Source organism: Amphibalanus amphitrite, unplaced genomic scaffold, assembly GCF_019059575.1.
Source record: "Amphibalanus amphitrite isolate SeventyFive unplaced genomic scaffold, NRLGWU_Aamphi_draft 001508F_arrow, whole genome shotgun sequence".
NCBI classification, from domain to species: Eukaryota; Metazoa; Arthropoda; class Thecostraca; order Balanomorpha; family Balanidae; genus Amphibalanus; species Amphibalanus amphitrite.
This window is the reverse complement of record NW_024883001.1, coordinates 44,968-67,922: the sequence shown is the minus strand read 5'-3', so window position 1 is coordinate 67,922 and position 22,955 is coordinate 44,968. Positions and strand designations below refer to the sequence as shown.

At 49.9% G+C, this 22,955-nt stretch overlaps 1 protein-coding gene and 1 long non-coding RNA gene across 2 annotated transcripts in view; both read left to right on the top strand.

The window, feature by feature from the left end:
* Positions 1-14,757, top strand: part of LOC122373515 (protein piccolo-like) — a gene marked incomplete at its 5' end in the record, with an annotated part of 71,239 nt that extends 56,482 nt beyond the window's left edge. The window contains 13 exons of the mRNA XM_043351648.1: positions 1,629-1,712; positions 2,136-2,287; positions 2,589-2,729; positions 3,923-4,114; positions 4,431-4,544; positions 4,891-6,510; positions 6,959-7,357; positions 7,689-8,406; positions 8,990-9,180; positions 9,551-9,767; positions 10,077-10,891; positions 11,302-11,625; positions 13,286-14,757. Coding sequence (XP_043207583.1) covers positions 1,629-1,712; positions 2,136-2,287; positions 2,589-2,729; positions 3,923-4,114; positions 4,431-4,544; positions 4,891-6,510; positions 6,959-7,357; positions 7,689-8,406; positions 8,990-9,180; positions 9,551-9,767; positions 10,077-10,891; positions 11,302-11,625; positions 13,286-13,468 — 5,150 coding nt within the window. The remainder of the gene's footprint in view (positions 1-1,628; positions 1,713-2,135; positions 2,288-2,588; positions 2,730-3,922; positions 4,115-4,430; positions 4,545-4,890; positions 6,511-6,958; positions 7,358-7,688; positions 8,407-8,989; positions 9,181-9,550; positions 9,768-10,076; positions 10,892-11,301; positions 11,626-13,285) is intronic.
* A 739-nt stretch (positions 14,758-15,496) lies between these two features.
* Positions 15,497-18,158, top strand: LOC122373513. The gene is made up of 5 exons (XR_006255058.1): positions 15,497-15,570; positions 16,655-16,767; positions 17,202-17,292; positions 17,551-17,623; positions 18,056-18,158. It is a non-coding gene; the product is annotated as an uncharacterized LOC122373513 (long non-coding RNA).
* Positions 18,159-22,955: the final 4,797 nt, after the last annotated feature.

The window sequence follows — 22,955 nt, the reverse complement described above, 5'->3', positions numbered from 1 at the left end:
GGTCCCGTCAGCATAGTCATATGATCGGTGGAATTCCGGTCCACAATCTGAGCTCAGCAGTGGAACTGATAATGAGTTAGGTGCCCGGAAGTTTGAAGATGTCAAATGCTAAGACTTCCAGTTCCACCTGCGGCAAATGGCAGCAAGGAGACCGGGGGGTGGAAGTCGTGGCTCCTTATCATTGGCCCCTCTGGGCTCTCAAAGACATAGGCGGCGGAACGTGGAGGGCACCGGGGCACCGTACCCCCCTTTGATTTTGGCATTTTAACATTAGCCCTATGGGCGTTGCATGGAAAGAATGGGACCAAAAGTCGTCAGTGCCCCCCCCCCCCCTTAATTTAAGGTGTTCCGCCGCTACTGCTCAATCAAAGATCGGATTATAGACATTGTCTTTGAAAGTGCAAGGAAAGAAGTGAACAGCGCACACATGACTATCAGTTACCCCATCCGTTGAACGGTTGTCCCCAGTTCCTCACCATTTCAGCCCCGTTTGAAGCCGCCCTTGTTAAACTCAAGCAGAGAGACATACCTATCATCTCTCTTTTATATCCCCAGCATTTAAACGGATGTGTTTGTGTGTTATTTTCAAATGGCCCGCAACCTGCAGTTAATTGGTCCAAGAATTGTACCCTGGAGAGCCCAAAATGGCCTTCGAAGGTCCTACAGTTTTCCGTAGAAATGGTCGCAATACCTAAAGCCTCGTTGCTGCTGCGCCCTGTTAACTCACCATCATCAGCATCGGAGAGCTCAAACGAAAAACGAAAAAAACACGATGGCCAAGGAACATTCTAGTTAGGTTTGGGCCAAGCCTCAGCTTTGCAAGTTCTTCGGAAGTTCGTAGTGGCTTTCTTGCAGCACTTAGGTACAGCAGCCTCGTAGGCCTACGGGCATAGGCAATGAAAGTTTAAAAGATAAATGGGAATTTTGTCATTGTCTCCCACAACCCGTGTCTGCCCTATGTTAATTGAAGTTAGACTGTCCCGTAGCTCAGCTGGCAAATCTAAGACTACCGGTAGTGATAGCCGGGTTCAATTCGCTCCGCGCTCGATATCGGAGACTCCTGGCGGGGATGGTCTGCGGTTGGTGGGAGCAGCCGCAGCCAGTTGAAGTCAGTTGAGTGGGACTGGCAGTGTCCGGCTTTGATGGGCACGTTAAAATTGGGCATCTAACTTGTACCGTTGTCCGGCATCGCGCGCATAGGCGGCGGAACGGGGAGGGCACCCCGGCACCGGGGCACCATGCCCCCCTTTGATTTTGGCATTTTAACATTAGCCCTATGGGCGTTGCATGGAAAGAATGGGACCAAAAGTCGGCAGTGCCTCCCCCCCCTCCCTTAATTGAAGGTGTTCCGCCGCTTCTGATTGCGTGATCGGGCGGCAGGGGTCGTTCTACGCAACAAGCCCTGCTTAGCGTGGGCCTCGGTTCTACTTCTGTCAATCTGTCCATTCGAACGTTCGCTAAATTTACAAAAAAAAAAAGCTCCCCTCCACGTTAATAGTAGCAGGCACCCTAGCGACAGGTCCAGCGGGCAGTAACTACCGCGTCCACCTAGCGGTGACCCCACGAACTCTCACCCCTACCGTCTCGCTCCTCCTTTATAACTGATTCCCCGTGTCTTCTCTCCACAGCTACCCAGCTGTATACAAGCTATCAGGTTCAGCTGCATAGCGACCCGGCCACCGGGCATCTAATGCTCGTACCGCGATCAGTCGGTGAGTGTATATGGCGGTGACGTCATTGATCTCCTCCAGTGATCAATATCTCCTCCTCCAGAGTTAAAATGTGTTGGAAAAGGACATTTCGTGGTAAGAGGGGTGTGTACTCATGGATAACACACTAATTTCGTGTGTGGTCATGGGTTGCACTTGCGTCTTTCCAGATGTTGGTTACACATGAGTATCTGGACTTTCAACAGATAACATTAAAATACAATTACCTTTCTTTAAACCAAAAGTAATTATTTCAGTCTGCCGCCCGACCGCTAACCGTGCGACGACAACCGTGTACAACCTTGTGACCTCTGACCTCAGATTGTCATTTGACCTGGCGCCCCCATAGTCTCCATGACAACCCACCTTCCCCAGATCTCTGACCTGCGACCCTAAACTGACCCCGTGACCCCGCTGTTCCCACAGAGCCGGCGCCGCGGCCCACCGTTCTCTGGTCTCCGTACCAGTGCGTGTCTCCCCTCCAGTCCCCGCAGCTCACAGTGCTCCCGTCTCAGCCGCCGCAGCTCTACATCCAGGCCACCTCCGAACAGACGCTGCTGACATCTACCGGCGCGCAGGTAAGCTGTAGTTCGGGATCGAGTCGTGGGGTGGCTGTGGGCGGACATCTAGCGGCGACCGAGGGAAGTGCTGTTTCATTTTGTTCTCAAGTTCCTCCTTGTCTGTAGTGTTTTTTTTTGCCGAAACTTCAAGCTCGAGCAAAGCAAAATACTGATCATGTCTTCCTTTTCTCCAAATATTTTCTTATAGGTGCTAGCTTCAGTGATGTGTTAAACGTATTCAGATAGCCACCTTGCCACAAAAGTATCTTTTGAAACACCTACCGTGAACAATCACCGATAACCGCGGTATCATTTTCAGGTGATCAAAAAGGAGGAGCCGACCAGCCGCCTGAAGCCGATTCAGCCGGCCCCCAGTCACGTGGCTCCCAGTCCGGCCGGCGGCCACCATCCCCCGCCGCCGCCCGTCAATGTGCAGTACATCATACCGGCGCCTCTGCAGGTCAGTTTATATCAGCACCCATACAGGTCAGGCCATACCAGCGCCCGTACAGGTCAGGTCATACCAGCGCCCCTGCAGGTCAGTTCATACCAGCGCCCCTACAGGTCATGCCGTCGCCCCTACCCCACAGGTCAGTTCATGCCAGCACCACTACAGGCTATTTCATACCAGCACCCTTGGTGGTCAGTTCATACCAGCACCCCTACAGCTCATTATCGAAAAGCAGCGACCTATGTTTGAATTACGACGCATGAACATGTTCAATGATGTCTAATGACCTCTGTATAGGTCTTTGATTCAATGAATATTAGTCTCCTTAATAATGGCGCACAGGTGAATATATTTTGGACACTGCAAGATGAATGAACTCTTTGTGCATCATTTGTGATGTAGTGTACCAATATCTTTTCTATCCGTCTGTAGGTATTCGTTTCATTTGGGGAACATATTTTCGTTTCTTTATTTCCACTTCATTCATTTTATTGAGCGGCGCCGGATGTCATGATAAATTGTGTTACATTTGCTCAGTTTCATTCATTTTGTTGGGTAGTGGGTGTAAACAATTGATGGCTGCTTGCCATTTGGCCAGGTTTAACCTACGTGTAATGATGCGATGAAAACAGTGTTAGCTGATACATTTAAAATACCAGCCAGCAGTGATGTCACAGTATCGTTTTTCTTCTTCTTCTGGCCACTTTTGATGTATATTGAGAGAGAAGAAACATAGCCCTATTTCAAGAGCTGATCTATCACTGACGGTGGTGAATGTGGATTTGATTTAAGACTTGGTCTAAACAGGAGCTTTCTAAAACCGGTGCAAATTTTGCTGCCGAGTGGATGAGAACAGCTCTGGTTTCAATTAAAACATCAGGGTCCCTCATAATGTCTGTCCCGGCCATCCCCGAATCTTTGACAGCGGCGCTTACTGCTGACGTAGCTGAGTTCCTTTCGAAACTGTGTCACAGGGGCGTATCGTATCATATGGTTCGTAAAGAAATCGTATCGCCGAGCTCTGCTTTGCGAACTCAATTGATCACATTGCATATTACACAGTACCTACCTACCTGCATCATATCTGTTGATTTGACACCTACGAGTCGTACAGTTCATACGTCACCGTAGTACGCCATCTTTACGGCACGGACCTGTACCACCGAGCCCGTATAACCCCATCTCTGCCTTTTTGTCCACAGTCTGTCTACTATACGCACGCCGCCGAGCCGCCTGCCTCGTTCATACTTCAGCCTGCGCCGGCTGCCCAGCCGCAGCATCTTGCACCCGGTGTACACCATGCGGCTGTGCCCGGCGCACCCGGTGTACACTCGGCTGTGCCGGCGCCGCCGCCTGGTGTACAGCATCCGATGCAGTCAGTCGGACAGCTGCCGGTAGGTGGCAGCAGCTTCGAAAGAAGGATTTTTCAATAAAAATGTCATTAGCCAAACGTGCCGTTGACTTCAGATGCCAGTTTTCATCCGTGCTCATCAGTTTTATATTTCATTTTAAATAAATGATCAAATAATAAGAATTACTGCGTGATCGTCATGCAATTCAATATAATGAAAACGCTGATGTCATTTTTTCACTTTTTACTTACATGTAATAAATTGGAAGTTGGTTCCACCCACATGCTACCCCCAATTATCGTCCCCGTTCTGACGTCACCGTTGTGTTGTTTTTGTGTGACGTCACACACACACGCAGCTGGTGTCTGCCGTACCGGTGCTGGCCCCGGAGCCCCTGCCGGCTGCGTCGTCACAGGCTGCACCCTCTGCCGACCTGGGTGGTACTGTACGGGAGGTCAGCACCCGGTCACAGGTCAGTGGTGCGGCACAGGGGCGGGTAGTCATTCATTCCTCTAGTAATTCATTCCCATTCATTCGTTCATTCATTGCCATCCATTCATTCCCATTCATTCTTTCACTCATTGCCATTTGTTTATCCATTCGTTTTTCCATGTTCATTCATTCATTAATTAATTAATTCATTCATTCATTCATTTATTCATTCATTGGTTTGTCTTTTTGATAATGTAATCATTTAAGTAACATTTATTGTAATATTTACGTTTTAACTTCCTACTAAGGCTAGCATCTACAGTAAGATGTAATTAAGTTGCATGAACGATTTACGCACATCCGACTGTCGTCTCTGTCCGTTCCAGGCGACCTCACCGGTGTACCACGACCAGGTGTCTGTGCCCGCGGCCCCGGACCCGCCGGTGTCGGCGGCGGGCCGGACAGGACTACCTTCCCAACTGAGCTACCAGGCGTCATCACCGGTCTCCAACCGTCTCACACAGGACCACTCCTCGGCGTCTGTAACTGAACACCACTCCGAGGTGTCCCTACAGACCAACGGAGTCGACTTGTCACACCACAACGGCGTGCTAAGTCACACTTCACACGGGAGAAGTTCACCCGAGTGTCCGTCTCCTGAGCGGGCCTCGCGGGAAGAACAGGTGACTCCCGTTCAGGCGGCCAGGGATGACGAGACAGCAGAACAGACCACAGTGGAGACGGAAGAAGAGACACGGCAAGAGACGAAAGAGCCGCATCTGGAGACGAAGGAGACGCCTCGGCAGACGGTGGCGGCGGAGGAGCCTTACTCGATCCGGGCGGGGGTGAAGAGTGAGGTAGAACACTCCCCGTCGGGTGTAAACTCTCCACAGCGATCTCCCAGCGGTCGATCTCCGTCTGAATCTCCGCTGGACCGGTCTCCGGCAGAGCTGGTGATCTCCGAACGATCTCCGTCCGACGAGGGAGATTTGTCTCCGGCTGAAGGAGACGCCGCAGCTGAGACTGCGGAGACAGCTGCTGAAACGGCTCCTGAAACAGCAGCAACAACTGTGGAAACAGCTGCCGAAACAGTAGACGAAACAGCAGCAAAAACAGCTGTAGCAGTGTCCAAACATTCGAACGGCGTTGTAATTGAAGAGGATGAGTCATCGCAGGAGATGAGCGAAACGACGCGGATTGACGCGAAGGCTGTGACGGTTCCAGCTTCGACAGAGCTAAAGGTGGCTTTGGCACCGCCACGGCCTGTTAAATCAGCCACGGAGTCAAGATGTGGCGTGATGACGTCCTTGCCATCATACGTGACTTCATCTGTGGCCTCATCTGTAACATCTTCTGTGGCGTCAACAGTGGCGTCCACAGTGGCGTCATCAGTGACAGAAGCAGCCGACAGGCCCGAGAGACTAGCGTCTCCGGTTCTGTCGGTTCCACTACGGCCAACGCCGGCCAGCGCGGACCCGCTACAAGTGTTGGCGGGCTGCGCGGCCGATCTGAGGCCCCTCCCACCCGTCACGGTAGCCGTCACAGTGATCTCACCCGTCACGAGCTCCGTAACGAACGCCGTCACGAGCGCCTTCACGAGCACCGTCACGAATCCCGTCACAGTCTCCTCATCAGAAACGACCGGAGGGCTGCATCTTCTCTGTGAGGCGGCCTCTATACAACGCCCAACCCCGGTTGATCACCTAGCCACCCTACTGGCTGCCGCTCATCTTCTCTCCAGCACCGCCGCCGCGGCCGCGCCCGCCCAGACTTCTACTCCATCTCTAGGGCCGTTTTCGGCACTGTGCGAGGTTGCCGAACAGCACCTATCGCGCGTGGTGGAGCCTCGCGTGTTCTTCGTGCCTCCCCGGTGGGAGATGTGGAAGAGGCCGGCGGTGGACCCGGCGGGGAGGAGGGACTACCGCTCCGTGGAGAGTGCCGAGATTGCCCGGGACTGGCTGAGGAGACGGGCGGCCGGGAACGGCGCCGCAGTCGACCAGATGCAGGTGAGAAGGAGCGGAGATAGAGAGGGGAGCGATGTGTAGATATTGATGGGGGGGGGGGGGGGTGGTCTGGATATCGTGTTGATTACGTGTGTCGTGATGTTAAGTGCTACCCGTCGGCTTCCTGCTCTTTGATAGTTCTGTCGCACGCTCGCGTCCCATAAATTGTCTTGTTGAGCGTTTGTTGGTTGTTCAATGTTCACGGTTCAGCCTTCTTTCGAGCAGTACGATATCAATAAATGTAGGTCTCCTAGACCCCAAATAGTCCGCACATTTATTTCACCATCAAACTTAAAAAGGACCATTTTCTTTACTCAGCCGTAATGGAACAGTCCTTCCTGTGTAAGTCCGCTTACCGATTGTTTTGCCTGGCGCTGTGTCATCATTTGAATGCGATGTTCACCTGTCACCAACCGCAATGTTAGTTTAACGTTCCCTCCCCTCTCCCCAGGTCCGGTTCACCATCGAGCCTTTCTGGGAGGACTCTCCCCGCATCCAGGAGCTCCACTCAAAACTGGCCGATATCCAGCGGCTCTACCGAGCCCAGCTCAAACTCCACCGCCTCTCACCCCGCAAGAACAGCTCGGAATCTCCGGCCAAGCGGCGCCCTTCAGTCCGCGGCGCTCGTCGCTCGGCGGTGCGCCGTCGCTCGGACAGTACCCGCACCCCGCCGCGCGCGTCCCCTCCTCCGGTAGCGGCCGCGTCCTCCCGGCAGTCGGAGGATGGCGCGGTGTCGGAGACAGAGAGCGAGGACGGAGGACTGGACGTCTGGGAGGACACGGCCTGTGCCGATACCATCAGCTACTCGTTCAGCAGCCGCAGGGAGAACAACTACTCCAACGGAATACGGGTGAGTTAGCGTGGTTAGTGCAGAGTCGATAGAGGATGACACAGTTTACTTTGGCACTATAGTATTGAATCTCTTTTGCAAATGGACAAGTTATTGAGAAACAGTGTGAGTGTGGAGGCGGCCGGAATTGACATTTCTGTAATGAACTTTTCTGCATTCTTATGACACCAAACGATTTTGTGCAGTCCGTAGATTACAGATATGAAAACGTGCCGGAGAGTAAAGCTCCGGGTGTCTCGTGCGTCAGATCAGGTACCATCAGCATATGTGATGTATCGATCGTCCACCGTCAACTCTAGTTGAGCGGAGTCCCATTCTGACCTACCCACAGGCTCTGGCCGAGTGTAAGAAGCGTCACGTGCCTCAGACATCAGACTTCCACCTTGGCTCCGACCCCGCCCGGAAGAAGCGCAAGCTCTGCCCTCCCAAGAAACACTCGTTCTCCCCCGACGACACAGAGACGATCGTGGCCAAGAAGAAGTGCTATCCCCTGCTGAAACCCAAGCTGAAGCCCAAGCTGAAAGCCGAGGTGATCATGAAGGACAGCTTCAGCGATGGCGAAGAGCCGCCGCCGCCGCCGCCGCCGCCGCCGCCGCCACCCCCACCACCGGTTCCCACTCCGAGAAAACGCTCAGTCAGTAAAGAGTCCACCTCGTCAAAGTCTAGATCAGTGAGTCGCGAAGCACCGGCTAAGCGACAAGCTGACTCGCGAGAAGCGGGAGGTTCCACGCCCGCGAAGAGACGCAAGAGCAGCTCTGACGCCCACGCAGAGAAGCACAGAGAGCTGTCGGGAATGGGTAGAACTGAGCGGTCACTTAGTGTTGGAGGTCCTAGTTACAGCAGCAACGGACTTCACCACAGTGGGGACAGAGCTGGTGTCGCGACAGGGAAAACGGTGTCATCAGGAGGCTCAGCGGTATCCCCGGCGCCCGGGGTCGTCCAGTCGGCGCCCACGGCAGCTGTGGCGCCTACAGGGGCGCCCTCGGCGGCGCCCCAGTCGGGGTCAACCTCCGAGTCGTCGGGTGCTGTCAACGGACTCAGCTGCTCGGGTAAGAGACTGGTGGTGATAGTGAATGTCGCCCCTGTTCTTAGGCTAGAAATAATCTTCCGGGGTTTGTGTTGGCCAGCTTATATGAATCCATAAACCCGCTGATGTTGGATGTGATTACCCCGCTCTGCATCTTATCACGAAATATCGACATATCGAGCTCCGTAATCAAAGGAATTCTTCCAAATCGTTTCGTTGATAGCTTACGTGATTTGAGCCTTGTCACTCTTTGTGACATGAGCTTGCTGGCGTGTCCCGGATCTGTCTCACCTGATCTACGTTCTGACCCGTCATCCAACTTCTCAACTGTGACCAAATGTGACCAAATGTAGTGACCTTTTCTAACCTTATATCCGCCTTGCAAGTAGCAAGGACCCCGAGTCATCTCACCCGTCAGCACTACCGGTGACCTTGACCCTGTCTGACCTCCGTGTGACCTCCGCAGGCTCCCGTGACCCTGTCTGACCTCCGTGTGACCTCCGCAGGCTCCCGTGACCCTGTCTGACCTCCGTGTGACCTCCGCAGGCTCCCGTGACCCGGCTGGTGACCTTGACCCAGTCTGATCCTGCGTGTGACCTCGGCAGGCTCCCGTGACCCGGCTCTATCGGCGGCCGATCTCAGTGAGACCACTCAGCTGTTGGTGCTCATTGACGGCCTGTTCTACCGGAGTCGACTGGAGCCAATCCAGCCGCCCGACTTGTACGGAGTCACTGTGGAGGGCGAGAGGTGTCACCGGCCGAATATATACACACAGGAGCAGCTGCTCAACCAGGCGGTAAGGAATGGGGACGGAGAGGAGGAAGGGAGATAGGGAGGGAAAAAGAGGGAGGGAAAGAGAGGGGAGGGAAGGGAAGGAAAGGGAAGGAAAGGGAGGGGAGGGAGGGAGAGGGAGGGAGAGAGAGAGGGGGATGTTACCGTTGTGTTCAATACTGAGGTGTTAGAATCAGCTCTTCGTCGTCACTGCTCCCTCCAGACCCCTCCTCTCCCCCTCCCCACACACTCATTACCCAGAGGGACGCAGCGTTATGACTCAGTTGGGCACACTCAGTTCAAGTTGAATTTACTCAAATAGTTATCACCGCGCGCTGGCTGTACAGTGTTCAATCTGCTTGACTGGCGCCTAACTTTCCCCCTCCCTTCCTCAGGTACGGGAGGTACGTCCGGCTTCATTCTCATCTCTAACCCCGGGTACTCGGGTGTTGGCCAACTGGTCTCCGAAACTGCGCGGCCTCTTCCCCGGCACGGTCACCGAGGGGGTATCACCAGAGCCGGGCATGCTGTATGTGGAGTTTGACGACGGCGACAGCGGCTATATGAGACTGGAGGGCATCAGGATGCTGCCCGCCAACTACCCCACTGTTGGTAAGTGGAAGATGTGGTTGTAGGAAAGCGCTTCATTAAAATGTCGTGATGTGTGGAGATGTTGAAGTATTGAGATATGTTACTTTTCTTTTTTGGAGATGCTCTTGAAATGGGAACTTTTGGAGAGGCATGTACTGTCAGTGTCTCTAATCCCAATAAGGTTCTGTATTTTTCATCGTTGAATTATGTTTGTGAGAGCGTCAGCTCTTTTAAAGGTAGCTGACGAGTGTGTGGCGTAGCTTTGAAAAACTTCATAAGTGACTGGTGACTCCCTCCGCCTGACGACTTTGTATTTATCTATGTTCACAGAACACGATCAAGACCCTTTAGACACGCTGAGTCGGCGCCGGCGTCGGGCCTCCTCGGGGACTTCAGTGACCTCCAGTCAGAGGGCCGCCAGCCGACAGAGCGTGGGGGAGGAGCGGTGGGAGCCTCACCCACCCACGACCCCCGCCTCCGCCCCCGCCCCCGCCGCCAACGGCAGACAGGCGGAGGAGGCGAAAGACGAGTCCAATGTGGAGAAGGAGGGGAGGTTACTTTCGGTAGACGAGTCCACTAATGGAATGGATGGAGGAGAGGCTGGGAGAGGGTCGGATGGAGTGAAAGGGAAGAAGGGAGAGGTGAAGAAGAGGAAGAAGGTTGATGGCAGCTTGAAAAAGAAGGGAGACGGGTCGCTGCTTAGCGACTCGAAGAAGCATCTCGAGGGCGGTAAGTCAAAGAAGTCCGCACACACCAAAGATAGAAAGACAGAGCCGTCCAAAAAGAAGAAATCCGAACAATCGAAGAAATCTTCGAAACACGAGGAGAACGGGAACCATCATTTACAAAATGGCCACAAGAAACATCACAGCCACAAGAATGGCGATGAGGCACCAAAGAAAAAGAAGAAGAAGAGGGACTCCGCGGACGGCTCTCCGCCTCTCACCGCCGAAGAGCGCGCCGAGAGAAAGAAGAAGAAGGCGGCGAAGAGGCGAGAGTCGGCCGCATCGGACGGCTACGTGGTGGAACAGGAGTCGGACCTGAAGCTGAGGATCAAGTCGCCCAGTCCCAGCCGAAAACAGGAGAAGGAGGAGCCGAGAGATCGACATCACTCGGCAGAAGGGAAGAAGAAGAAAAAGGGCGAGGTGAGTATTGAGTAACGATGCTGGATCTTGATGAATTTCCATTTTATTTATCATGCCTGTGAGTCTCCATCGCGCTGACTTTCGTTGTTTTTATCAGTACATACCATGTTTCCAATTGACGAACATTACATTCGTGTTGTGACGCTAGGGTAAATGTGTTGTTGAGAAAGGCAGTCATTATATTTAGTACAGTTTATCTTAGTCTGTTAAATACGTTCTATGTTACGCCACTGGCTGACCCCTAGACCGGATGAAGACCTATTTAAACTTGATTCAAAGTTGTTTCTTTCCTTGCGGCGCTCAGAGGGTGTAATGTCTTAGTGGGAAACCATTGAATGGCCAATGGGTCTGGTAGCTGATTCCATGTCGTATATTCCCTCTGGTTTAACCCAGTATCGCTCTTTCCCCAGTCGAACCGCCAACGTCACCCGTCCGGCATGGCGGCCTTCCTCCCGGAGCGACAGCTCTGGAACTGGGACGGCAAGGGCGTCAAACGCTCCGCCAGCAAGGGCAAGGCCAAGCGGGAGGTCTACAAGGCGATCGTGCGCGGCGCCGAGCGGATCGCCGTCGGAGACTGCGCCGTGTTTCTGTCCGCTGGCCTGCCCGACCGGCCGTATGTGGGGCGGATTCAGGCGCTCTGGGAGACCACGTCGGGTCAGATGCTGGTACAAGTGGCCTGGTTCTATCATCCGGAGGAGACGTGTGGCCTGGACCGGCCCCTGGCAGAACCCAAGGTGAGATGACGCGTCAGTGTGTGTGTGTGGGGGGGGGGAGGGTGTGTGTATGTGTGTGTGTCTGTGTGTAGCGGAAGGGTGAATGAGGAGGTGGATGAAATATAGCGTAATTTGTTGGTGGTGACGGCGTATCAGGAACCCCACAGAGGGTACCTTATTTTCTACCGCAGGACATTTTTCCTGGCAGTAGTTATGACAGATAGAAGTTCACACCAGTTTACGGACCATTTCAGAGCCGGAAGGATGATTACGAGCGAGCGAGCGCAGCGAGCGAAGTGATTCTTTTCAATATAACGGAAAAATCTCAGTATGAGCGGCCCGGCCCGGCCCGGCCTGTAACGCTTTTGAGAGGCTTATATCTCAGCAACCGCTGGACCGATTGGCCTGCGGTCTTTTTTGTTGGGTAGCCCCATCCCTTCTACCCCGTAATTGACTACTTTTGATACATCTCAGTGACCGTCGTGGCACGTGCCACGTGAAAAGTCAAGGGTGTTCAAGCTGTTTTGCAAAAGTAGTGATTTGGAGAGGCTCATATCTCAGCAGCCGCTTGGGCGATTGGCTTGCGGTAATTTTTGTAGGGTAGCAGCATCCCTTCTACCAAAAATAGGATACTCTCGATGCATATGGGTCACTCCCAGTGCACGTGCAAAATACAACAATAAGAGGTGTCAAATTTGTTCCCATTTTAATAACTCGGTAATTACTGGGGCGATTTCGCTGAAACTTGGCATACAGGTAGGCACCCACCAGACAATGCATTCCCATGTGTTGCGGTTAAGGTGCTACTGCACGTGCGCACGTGCAGGGGGCGCTTCCAGATCTCGAGAACGGCTGGGCTGATTGCGCTCAAATTTGGTACACGTTTGGGGACCAGTTAGTAGGGTGCCGTGCAAAAGTCAGTTTGGACCCCGTTTGCACGTGCGCACGTGCAGAATGCCGCTTCCAGATCTCAGGAACGGCTGGGCCGATTGCGTTCAAATTTGGTACACCGCTAGCGACCAGTTAGAAGGGTGCTTTGCGCAAGTCCGTTGGAAGTACCCTCTCGCCCTTCCGCACGTGCAGGGCTCACTATCTCGCTCGCTCGTTCTTCGCCCAAAAGGCGTTTTACTGGTAGGATATAGGGGGAGACATTGGTCTGGGCAGGCACCCTAGTGAGTCGCCGGGGCTGAGCCCGTCCAGAGGACAGCCCACCCAGCCCCAAGGCACTCACTGCACCCGGCTACGGGGTGCGCTCCCTCGGGAGCAGCGGTGCCGCTCCAAGGGAGCAGCCCGCATGAGATAAAGTTGCCTGTCCAGCCCGGAAGGGGGTTGCGGCGTGGAGGAGAAGGATATCAGTATCCTGAGGATAGAAGCACGGAACGGTGCTGTGGGCTCACCCTCCCACTTCCCTTTAGAGTAGTAGTCTTCTGTGTCTCTTTTATCTATTTCTGACCCATCCCCTCCTCATAGGTAGGACTTCTCTGTTCCTTGCTCTCATTTCTAACCCTCTTTACCTCCTATTTGGGTAGTCCTCTTTGTCCCTACTTTCCATTTCTGACCGTCTTCTTTCCCACAGGTTTATCTTCTGTGTCTCTGGTTTCAATTCTGACCTTCCGCCTCCCCATAGGTAGATTTGCTGCGTTCCTAGTTCCCGTTAATAACCCTCCCCTCTCCCCCACAGGGCGGCCTGTTCGAGTCACCACACATGGACGACAATGACGTCCAGACCATTAGTCACCGATGTCAGGTGCTCAGCCTGGCCGAATACCGCCAGACGGTCTCCAGTGGCGACAACGAGACCTTCTACCGGGCTGGGTTCTATGACCCGCGCTGTCAGACCATTCGGCGAGAGCCGGGCGTGTAGGGGAGCGGTCGACCGGCGTGCTGGGGCGGCGGACTCGAGCGCCCGGAGGTTTTAGGTGGGGGGATGGTATTGCGGCGATTGTTTGAGGGAATGGGAGATGGGAGATGGGAGGGGAGGAAGAGAAGAGAGGAGACGGGAAGAGGAGAAAGGGGGTCATGATGAGACAATCAAATCGCAGGAGGTGGCTTGCGAACGGACTCAGTACAACGGATTTACCGTAATTGATGTGAAAAGTGAGATGGAAGCTCTGTCGTCTCACTCATGTTTAATCATGCAGGCACTTAGCTGAGCGCACACAGCCGAGTGTATTCGGAACACACAGAGATGGTGTTTGTCTATTTTTGTGCTATGTTACACCCCCAGATGGTGTAATGTTTTTCCTCTGAAACATTGACAATGCGCCTTGGCCGCGGCGAGGTCCGGCTCAGCTAAGACCGATATCAGGTGTGCTTCGTCAACTTGTCCAGAGATGTCGCTCTGCTATTTTATGAACGGAAAACGGTATTTTGGAAATTATGAGCGAGTGTGTGGCTGTGGAGGTGTTGTTTTGAATATGAGAGGCGAGACGGTGCCTCTAGTCAGCCGTGTGACGTCATACCAGTGTGTGATGTCATCTGTGACGTGGCGATGCGTGATTGGCATCTGTTTTGGCGGGGCTGGGGAGAGCGAGGGACACGGAAGAGCGGGTGCGTGTCGTTTTAGTGGCGTTTTTCGTTGTGTGCTCTTATGGCTAGACGACAAAATGCGATGGAAAGTTTAAGAAGGAAGAAAGACGACGGAGAGATGAGATCTGTGAGGGTAAGAAGGCTGTGCTGTGGACGGGGCGCGACGTTTTGCGACATTGTGCGACAGTTTGCGATGGCCGGGCGTGGTTGGCCACTTGGACATCGCTTGGCTTCACAACTGAGGCCTTGCTCATCATTCAAACTACGTCTGGCGTAGATTCCGCGCCATGGGCGGCATTTAGGCGTGTCTGACTACTTTGTGTGACGGAGCCGACTCCTTGTAAGTACCTGACTGCCGGCCCGCCGGCTTTGTGGTGTCGGTGACGTCACCAGAGCAGGAGATGACGTCACACATCAGTGCCTGGGGGCAGAGGCGTCCGGACGTACACTTTGTGTTGTCCCCGAGAGCATTTTATAAATACGTCCTCTGTCCATATGGTGTGGCAGCGGCCCTTTTAGATGTGACGCCGCACTTTGTGAATGTGTGTAGATACGCTTTTGTTATGTCATTATACGCTATGTGCAAAGATAGATTTGTAATAAATTTACCTGCAAATATTTAAATGGTGTATTTACAGTGGCATTGAAGTGCTTGCAATATTCGTTGTTTCGATCGTAGCGGAACAAAATATCGTATAAATCCCGGCTGAGTAGCTTTTGCAGAAAACGTCTTTAGCTTCCCACTAATTGGTAGCTAAAGCTTATGATGATATAAGGCACAAATTTTTACACGACACGACTAGACTGGGCGCGGGAACGCTAGAAATGAAACAAAAATCTGTCTATGAGGTTGCAAGAGAAGGATGGAGAATGCCTTACACGTGAGATGCTCTTAATCGGTGGAACAGGTCATTTTAGGCATTGCAGGACAAACGAAAAATGCAGCATCAACAGTCATGGGGCTTTATATAGGGACACAACACGCCGTACACATTATGCGAAGAAGTTATCGTTGTTGTTGTTGCTGGAATATTACGCGAAGCCTTCCGACCCAGGCGTCCAACTTCACTGTAGTCGTTCTCTTGACAAGTAGTCACGTCCTTTCTTGTTCGATACCATACCAAGGCGTACCAATTCTTAGTACCGCTTAGCGGTACTAAGCATTTGAATGCGAAGAAGTTGAAGAAAACAGCACCGCTGCTCCCCCAGATTCCATGCCTGGCACCGCCTCTGCCCGCCCCACGTGGCTGCCTCTGCCCTCCCCGGCTCCATCCCTGGCGCCGCCCCTGCGTCTGACCTGCCCCCGGGCGGTGGCCGGGCGGCCGGAGCGAGGCTGGTCCGCCGCGCGCGCGGGCTTTTGCTGCCAGCGGCCGGTGTGTGCGGTGCTGCTCCCGGCGCGGTGACGGCTTCTGGATGGAGTTTCAATTATTGTACGAGGTAAGCCAGCCCCGATATTAGAATTATTTAAGAGATTCGCTTTGCGTGCACAAGTGCCGGGTGAGCGGCAGTTAGCTGGCGCTGCCTATATCTGAACATAAAGCAGTGCTTCCTGCTCAGTCGGGGAAACTATGGTAAAATCTGCTATTTTTAGCAGTCTGCTATTTTTAACAGAAATCTGCCAAAAATGGGTACGCATGTGACGTCATCGTACCCAAATATAGCAGATTTGGGTACGACCCCATGCAAAAGCAGATCTGCACCCTAATTGAAGCAAATGCGCATCAAATGGCTGGCAGATTCATGATGAGAATAGTGCTGAGAGTGATCTCTGCTATTTTTGTTCAGATCCGACTATTTTCAAATTCATTATTTGAAAATAGTCGGATCTGAATGAAAATATCAGAGGACATTCTCAGCACTATTCTAGTAATGAATCTGCCAGGCATTTGATGCGCATTTGCTTCAATTAGGGTGCAGATCTGCTTTTGTATGGGGCCGTACCCAAATCTGCTATATTTGGGTACGATGACGTCACATGCGTACCCATTTTTGGCAGATTTCTGTCAAAAATAGCAGACTGCTAAAAATAGCAGATTTTACCATAGTTTCCCCGACTGTGCTGAATCACCGAATAGCAGGGACGCTTTTCTCCGGTTGTTTCAGTAATGCTCATATCGTCTCATCAATGTATGGGTTAAATGTTCGCTTGTGGGAAATTCAGAAGTAAAATAATAATTGCATTCCCTTTTAGAATTTTAACTATCAACTAGAATTAGGTATGCTTGTTCGTTCAGTTCGATTTTGTCTGGCTTACGAATCGGTCAACATAATATTTTATTTAACTTTTCCTACACTTACTGTGAGTTTCGAGGTTTACATTTTAGTTGTGTTATAATTTGATATTCTGATGGCATTTCTCGCAAAAATGAAAATCATACGTGCCATCCTTCCTAAAATCGTAAGTCGATCGTATCTTCCTGACTGTCAATCCAATAATTCTTTGTACGCATCCTATGCTTTGTGGTAGTGAGGCTTTGCTCCCATGAAGTGTAATCAAAGCATCGTGTCATTTCTTCCACAGACCACAATGTGCGGCAGTACGTATGCCGCCGTTGGTACCGAGATTAGAAACGTCCATCTTGATCTGCCAGTCAAAACTCAACTGCGGCAGACGGAAACTTCAGGTCTCTCAAGGTACGACATGAGCCCACAATAATAAATTAAATTCCAAATAAAACATTTTAGGTGTGGACGCCACATGACCGTAGCAGGTGGTGCACCTTTTAGTTACAATTAACTGAATTAGCTAACTTAATATAGATGGTATAACCTTCTTTTGGTTAGGAGTGAAACGACGATTGAAACGATTGTTCATTCATGTCTCCCTCTCTCTCTCTCTCTCTCTCTCGCTCTCGCTCTCGCTCTCTCGCTCTCTCGCTCTCTCGCTCTCTCGCTCTCTCGCTCTCGCTCTCTCGCTCTCTTTCTCTCATCCCATCACTCTCACTCTCACTCTCTCTCCCTCTCCCTCTCTTTCTTTCTCTCCCTTTCTCCCTCCCTCCTTCTCTGGTTGTGAAATGGCCTTACAGAAGTTCCTGTACTGATTCCACAGTTGTTTTTGTTTCATGTAGGTACGGCTGGCAGTTCGCGAGTTGAGGACACTGCTCCAGTACACCGACCAATGGACGTCACTTCAATGGATCACGTGACCTACTTGACCTTGTAAGTCGGTGCACCGAGACTAAAATGAGTTTATCACACATAAAATAGAATTACCGACTTCTTTTGTTCTGTCCTGCTACTAGCTGTAAGATCGATGAAGTATCCTGTCGATATAGATCTGAAGTGCATGTTTGAATTGAAATTTTGTCGTGACAATTTGATTTTGTTTGTCGTAACCGTGTTGTCGTATAGAAACCTAGCGAATTGTACTTTATGTCGTCAGACGCATCAACTAATAGTTCGTCTTGTCGCCGACAGGTGGTGCTGATGTCCTGCTGGGGGCCGTCCGAGCGTCCGGTTGTTTCATCCTGTTCGAAGGAGCCGCTCGAAGGTGGGCCATGTGGACAAAGCCAGAGACTCACGCGCTGTAATGCAAAACTGCAACGAACGTTAATCAGCGGTTTAGTATTCCAATGGATTGTCTCGCAAAAATGTTTTAATGATATTGCAGCAGTTAATTTATCACCAGAGGCGGATCCAGCTCAGTTTTTTTTTTGGGGGGGGGAGGGGGCAAACCATAACAATTTATCGATTCTTTCCATGCCTCGTCCATAGGCGTAATGTTAAAATTATGCCGTTTGGGGGGGGGGGGGCAAATGGCAAATGCCCATTTTGCCCCCCCCCCCCCCTGGATCCGCCACTGTTTATCACAGCATCGTCTACTTTGCCACTCTATTTACTTTTCACTGCATATGTTGTGCTTTACGGTGGAGCGGCTATTTTACTGAAGTGTAATCACAACATCTTGTCATTTCTTCCACAGACCACAGCTCATGTGCGGCAGCACAAGCCGCCGTTGGTACCGAGATTAGAGACGTCTTTCTCCCGGTCAAAACTGGACTGCGGGATATGGAAACTTCAGCTCTCTCACAACTAGGTATGACATACGCCTGCAATTACGGGTCAAATGTGTATTCAAGTGAAACCAACTTTCTATATGGGCGCCACATGACCTTGGAAGTCGTGCGCCTAAAGCCACATTAACCAAACACACTTTCTATACGGGCGCAACATGATTATTGCAATTGGTGCGCGCCAAAGTCCAAATTAACGAGCTAATTAAACTTTTGCACACGCTATACGTGATTCGCACTAGGTTCTAAATGGTTTGGATGAGAGACTTTGCTAAGGTTCCTAAACTGATTTCACCCTTGTTTTTATTTCATGTGCGGCTGGGAGTTCGCGAGTTGGGGACACTGCTCCAGTACACCGACCAATGGACGTCACTTCAAGGGATCACGTGACCCACTTGACCGGTAAGTCGCCTACTGGGATGACGTTGGGTTTATCATTGAGTTACCGACTGAATCTGCTCTGTCTGACTACTTGTTTTCAAATCGATGAGGTATGTTGTCGACATGCGATTTAAGATGTATTTTTAACATGGAATTTTGTTAAGACAACCTTCTTCCGTGTCTTTTATTACGAACCTCGTTATCGTGTGAAGACTGATCGAGATGTAATTTTCGTTGGCAACTGGATGAACTAATAATTTGTCCTGTCGCCGACAGGTGGCGCTGGTGTCCAGCTGACAACTGACCAACCTCCACGACCTGGCGATAGGAGCCCCTCGCAGGTGGGTCATATTTGGGAAAGGCCGGGACTATGAGTCTGGCAAACGTGCGAAAGGCCGTAGATAGTCCCTGAATCACTGTAAATGCATAGCTGCCGAAGAAAATACTTCTGAAAACTCCGGGAAAAAATGTTCTCCAATATATTCGACTCAATATAAATGCACTTGCATTAATAGCTGTTGGACTTCTTAAATTCAACTCGGCCTTTCTAACGTTTACCATACTGTAGAAGTGTATTGACTGTTGATTATAGTTCGTATTTTTATTCAAAAATGGATTGGCTTCAAAAATGGTTTGGATTTTCCCGACTATGCGTCCGCTTTAGCGATTTAATGCGATCGTAGTAAAATGAAGCGTAAACAAAAATTGTATCATACATATTACTTATTCCCTAATCCCCATTATAATCCGTTCATCATGGGAAGATTTCGATTGCTACATTTCTGTGGTGACGTCGTCATTGAAGACATTTTTGTCGGCCTATTTTATTTATGTAGTGCAAATCCAGAAAAAGCCAGGTTAAAGAATTAAACGATTGGGTTTTTGGGTTCAGATTCAAGCGATGTCCCTTTTCACGCGACAGCTTCGATGAAAAACTTAGAGCCAAACCATTTATGAAAAAAATGGACTGAACCTGGAATGTTTCACTATAGTCCCGCGCTACACTAAAACTCCAGCAGAACAATATCGCTCATCCCCCCCCCCCCGATCATCACCGAAACTAAATTTTGTAACGAGATGCGCGAGGCGGCGTTGGGAGGGTCTCATGAATATGCATCTGAAATAATTCTAAAGTTTGAATTATGATTTTATGTGACGGGTTCATTTCAAGTCAACGTTCAAAATAAAACATTTTCACATTCAATTAGCGTCAAAGATATCAATCCCCTTTCAACTAAAATGCTGATAAAGCGTTATTGAAGTTATTAATGACTAACTCAACTTTGTTTGCTGGGACTTAGAAACATAGCCTGACTAGTTGGAGACCAATTTTATCCATTTAAGTTGTGGTTCAGGTAAGGGTCAGGTAAAAGTTTTTCAATGTTCGGCTGACAAATTTTCACAAAAAATCTAGCGGCATATTCAGTTCATGAATCCAATGACGTTCCCTTACCATTTTGCTGTTTGTAAGGTGCTCCGTAAATGTCATTTGTAATGATCTCTTTATTAGGCCTAATAATGAGGGGTAGACTGTTAGATCTGGGGACTATTTCTGGATATCGTGTTGAAAATCGACACAATGGATGACTACCCATACGTTTGCTATGCATGTTTATTTTTTAGTGCGAGAAATGTGGTTTAAATGAGCTACTAAACAAATAAAAGGAAATTTGATTTTAAAAGAAAGAATGCCCAACAACTTTCTCAAAAATGTAAAAACAATGCCAAAAGTTATATTTAATGCGGTGAGCTTTCGGCTACAAGCCTTCGTCAAACCAACAAAATGACACGATACCAGTCATTTTGTTGGTTTGACGAAGGCTTGTAGCCGAAAGCTCACCGCATTAAATATAACTTTTGGCATTGTTTTTACATTTTGGAGGAAAAGGTCAATGATTCTTGCCGTATTTATTCTCGCTACCTCGTAAAGCACTTTACACCATTAATAAATTTCTCAGTATGAGCGGCTGGCCGGCCGTGCGGACGCTTTTGCGAAGATTATATCTCAGCAACCACTTGACCGATTCATTTGCGTTAATTTTTGTAAGGTAGCCTTATTCCTTCTACCAAGTATTGGACTATTTTCGATACACGTGGGTGACACCTTAGGCACGTGCCATGTGCAAAACGAAGAGGTGTCAGTTTTGTACCAATTGCAATATTTCTACTGCTGGGCCGATTGTGCTGAAAGTTGGCATGTAGGTAGGCACCCACTAGGCAATGCAGTTTCACGTGCCACAGTTGGGTACCCTACCCTCTTACCTTTGTTGACCTCTGATGACCTGACCCAAAATATGACTGAAGTATTTTCGTCGTAATTTTTGAAGTCATGGGTACGGCGCGTCGCCAGATGGCCCAGGAGCCGATTTAGAGGAGGGTGAGTAAACCTCCCCCGGGCCGGCGCCAAGCACCGTTAAAAGTGCTATCAAATTCTTGCGATATTGTGGCTGTATTATTTTGCGATTCATAGTAACTTAATCCAAGAAAGCCCGAATAGGAAAATGTTGATATGTGATTTCCGTTGACCTGAAATATCACATGACCTACAAGAAAGGACCAAAGCAGGGGCGCGGGAACCACTTTCAGACTGGGGGCACACCATAATAGAGATCAACCTAGGAGCCTAGGATAGGAGAGGATTGATATAATCAATAATAAGCTTAGCAATTTTTTTACAGCTTCTCATGAATTTGAATTTAGCTTATTAACCTTCGCCGCGTGGGGGGGGGGGGGGCAATATGGCCTCCCCTGTGGTTTTTACTGAATAGCAAGAAAACAACGGCGCGCAGCGCCGCCAAATTTTCAGTAGGTACCTTTCCGGGCATCAATTTGACACCTTCACACAAAGTTTCAAGTCATATGTCACCTTAGGTCAGGAGTTATTGAGGTCATGTTCGAGCAAAAATGAGCAAAAACATGACATCCGGGGCATTCCACGATAGATCGACCAAAAAACTTAAAATTTACACCCGCATATTTTATTTTTTGCTTAAAATTGGTCTAACGGGTTGTGATGGGCGGGGAACCCAGCTGTAGCAAGGATTTTTTTCTTCGAACAACGGTTTCCGAGATATAGCCTCGGGCAATTCCTGGAGGTCACGCTGCAACCCTATGTTTGGCGGCTTATAACTCAGAAACTGTTGGTTTTCTATAGTAAAAACTTGGTATGGTTCAACTTGCAATCAACCAACAAACGTTTTGGCTATCTCGGATTTTCGATTTTTGAAAATTTTGATCACGTGACATCTTGACCTTTTTTTCGAAGAGTGACCTAGATATTTTCCCAACTGAAAGTCGCAATTTTGTCTGATGACGATTAAAGCCTTATCAATTGTCATTCATATGCGATAATAAAAAAGTGGCTTTCGGCTTGCGTTGACCTCAGGTCAGGTCATTTTTATGACCTTCCCATTATTACGAGCGGGAGCGACAGCGAGATCTCGAGAACAAAGCAAGATAGCGACAAGCGGTAAACGGCCCAGGGTACACATGGATAATGTCTTCAATTTTTACTCAGGTGATTTTCAGGTCAGGTCAAAGATGACGTCACAGGGGTAAAAAGAAAGTCTAAATGGCGGCACTACATATATATGAAGTTTTTCTCGAATAACTTTCGAAGTATCCCAGCTAGGAACAAACTAATAGCACCATCGTGATCCTCTCGTCGATCCGCATCGAAACATGTGTATGTTGACCTCGAAAGGTCAAGGTCAAAAGTTGACCTTAGGTCACGTGACCTTAAGGTCATCATATATATCATTCGACGGGCCTTGACGAGCTGAACACAATGAGCCTATCCGCGCGGCTGTATCTCAAACCTGTAAGGAGTTATTAGCAAAAAACATTTGGTGACCTTTAATGACGTCACATAACCCAAGAGCAACGTCACAGTTGACCAAGAGCAAAAAAGGTCTCAAGGTAGTCAAAGGTAGTCGCATATGAAGTCACTCATGGTATATTAGGCAATTCCGACGCGTTTTAGTGTAAAAATAATGGAGCTGATTTTTCCCCAATTGACTTATAATGGGGTGGTCAAGAAATTGACCTGACCTCAGGTCATCGGTATCGAAATTCAAAACGAACTGGCGCTAGGCGAAAGCAAACGGATTGGTGCCTATACTACGTCTCTTTCTTTATTAGATCAAAAGGTACAGTCAAAAACGGAAAATTATTGTGTGTTCAACGCGTGACCTCGGATGACCTTTCAGCGGGTCACTGATACAAAGCTGCACCAGTGCCATCAATAATAGCCTAACTCAACATGATTCAAAAGTATTTGAACCGGTCAGATGCGTTTCGGTGGTAGCCGATATTTCTGCCATTGACGGACAGGTAAAAAAATGACCTGATCTCAGGTCAATGCAGGCCGAAAGCCACTTTTTTATTGTCGCATATGAATGACAATTGATAAGGCTTTAATCGTCATCA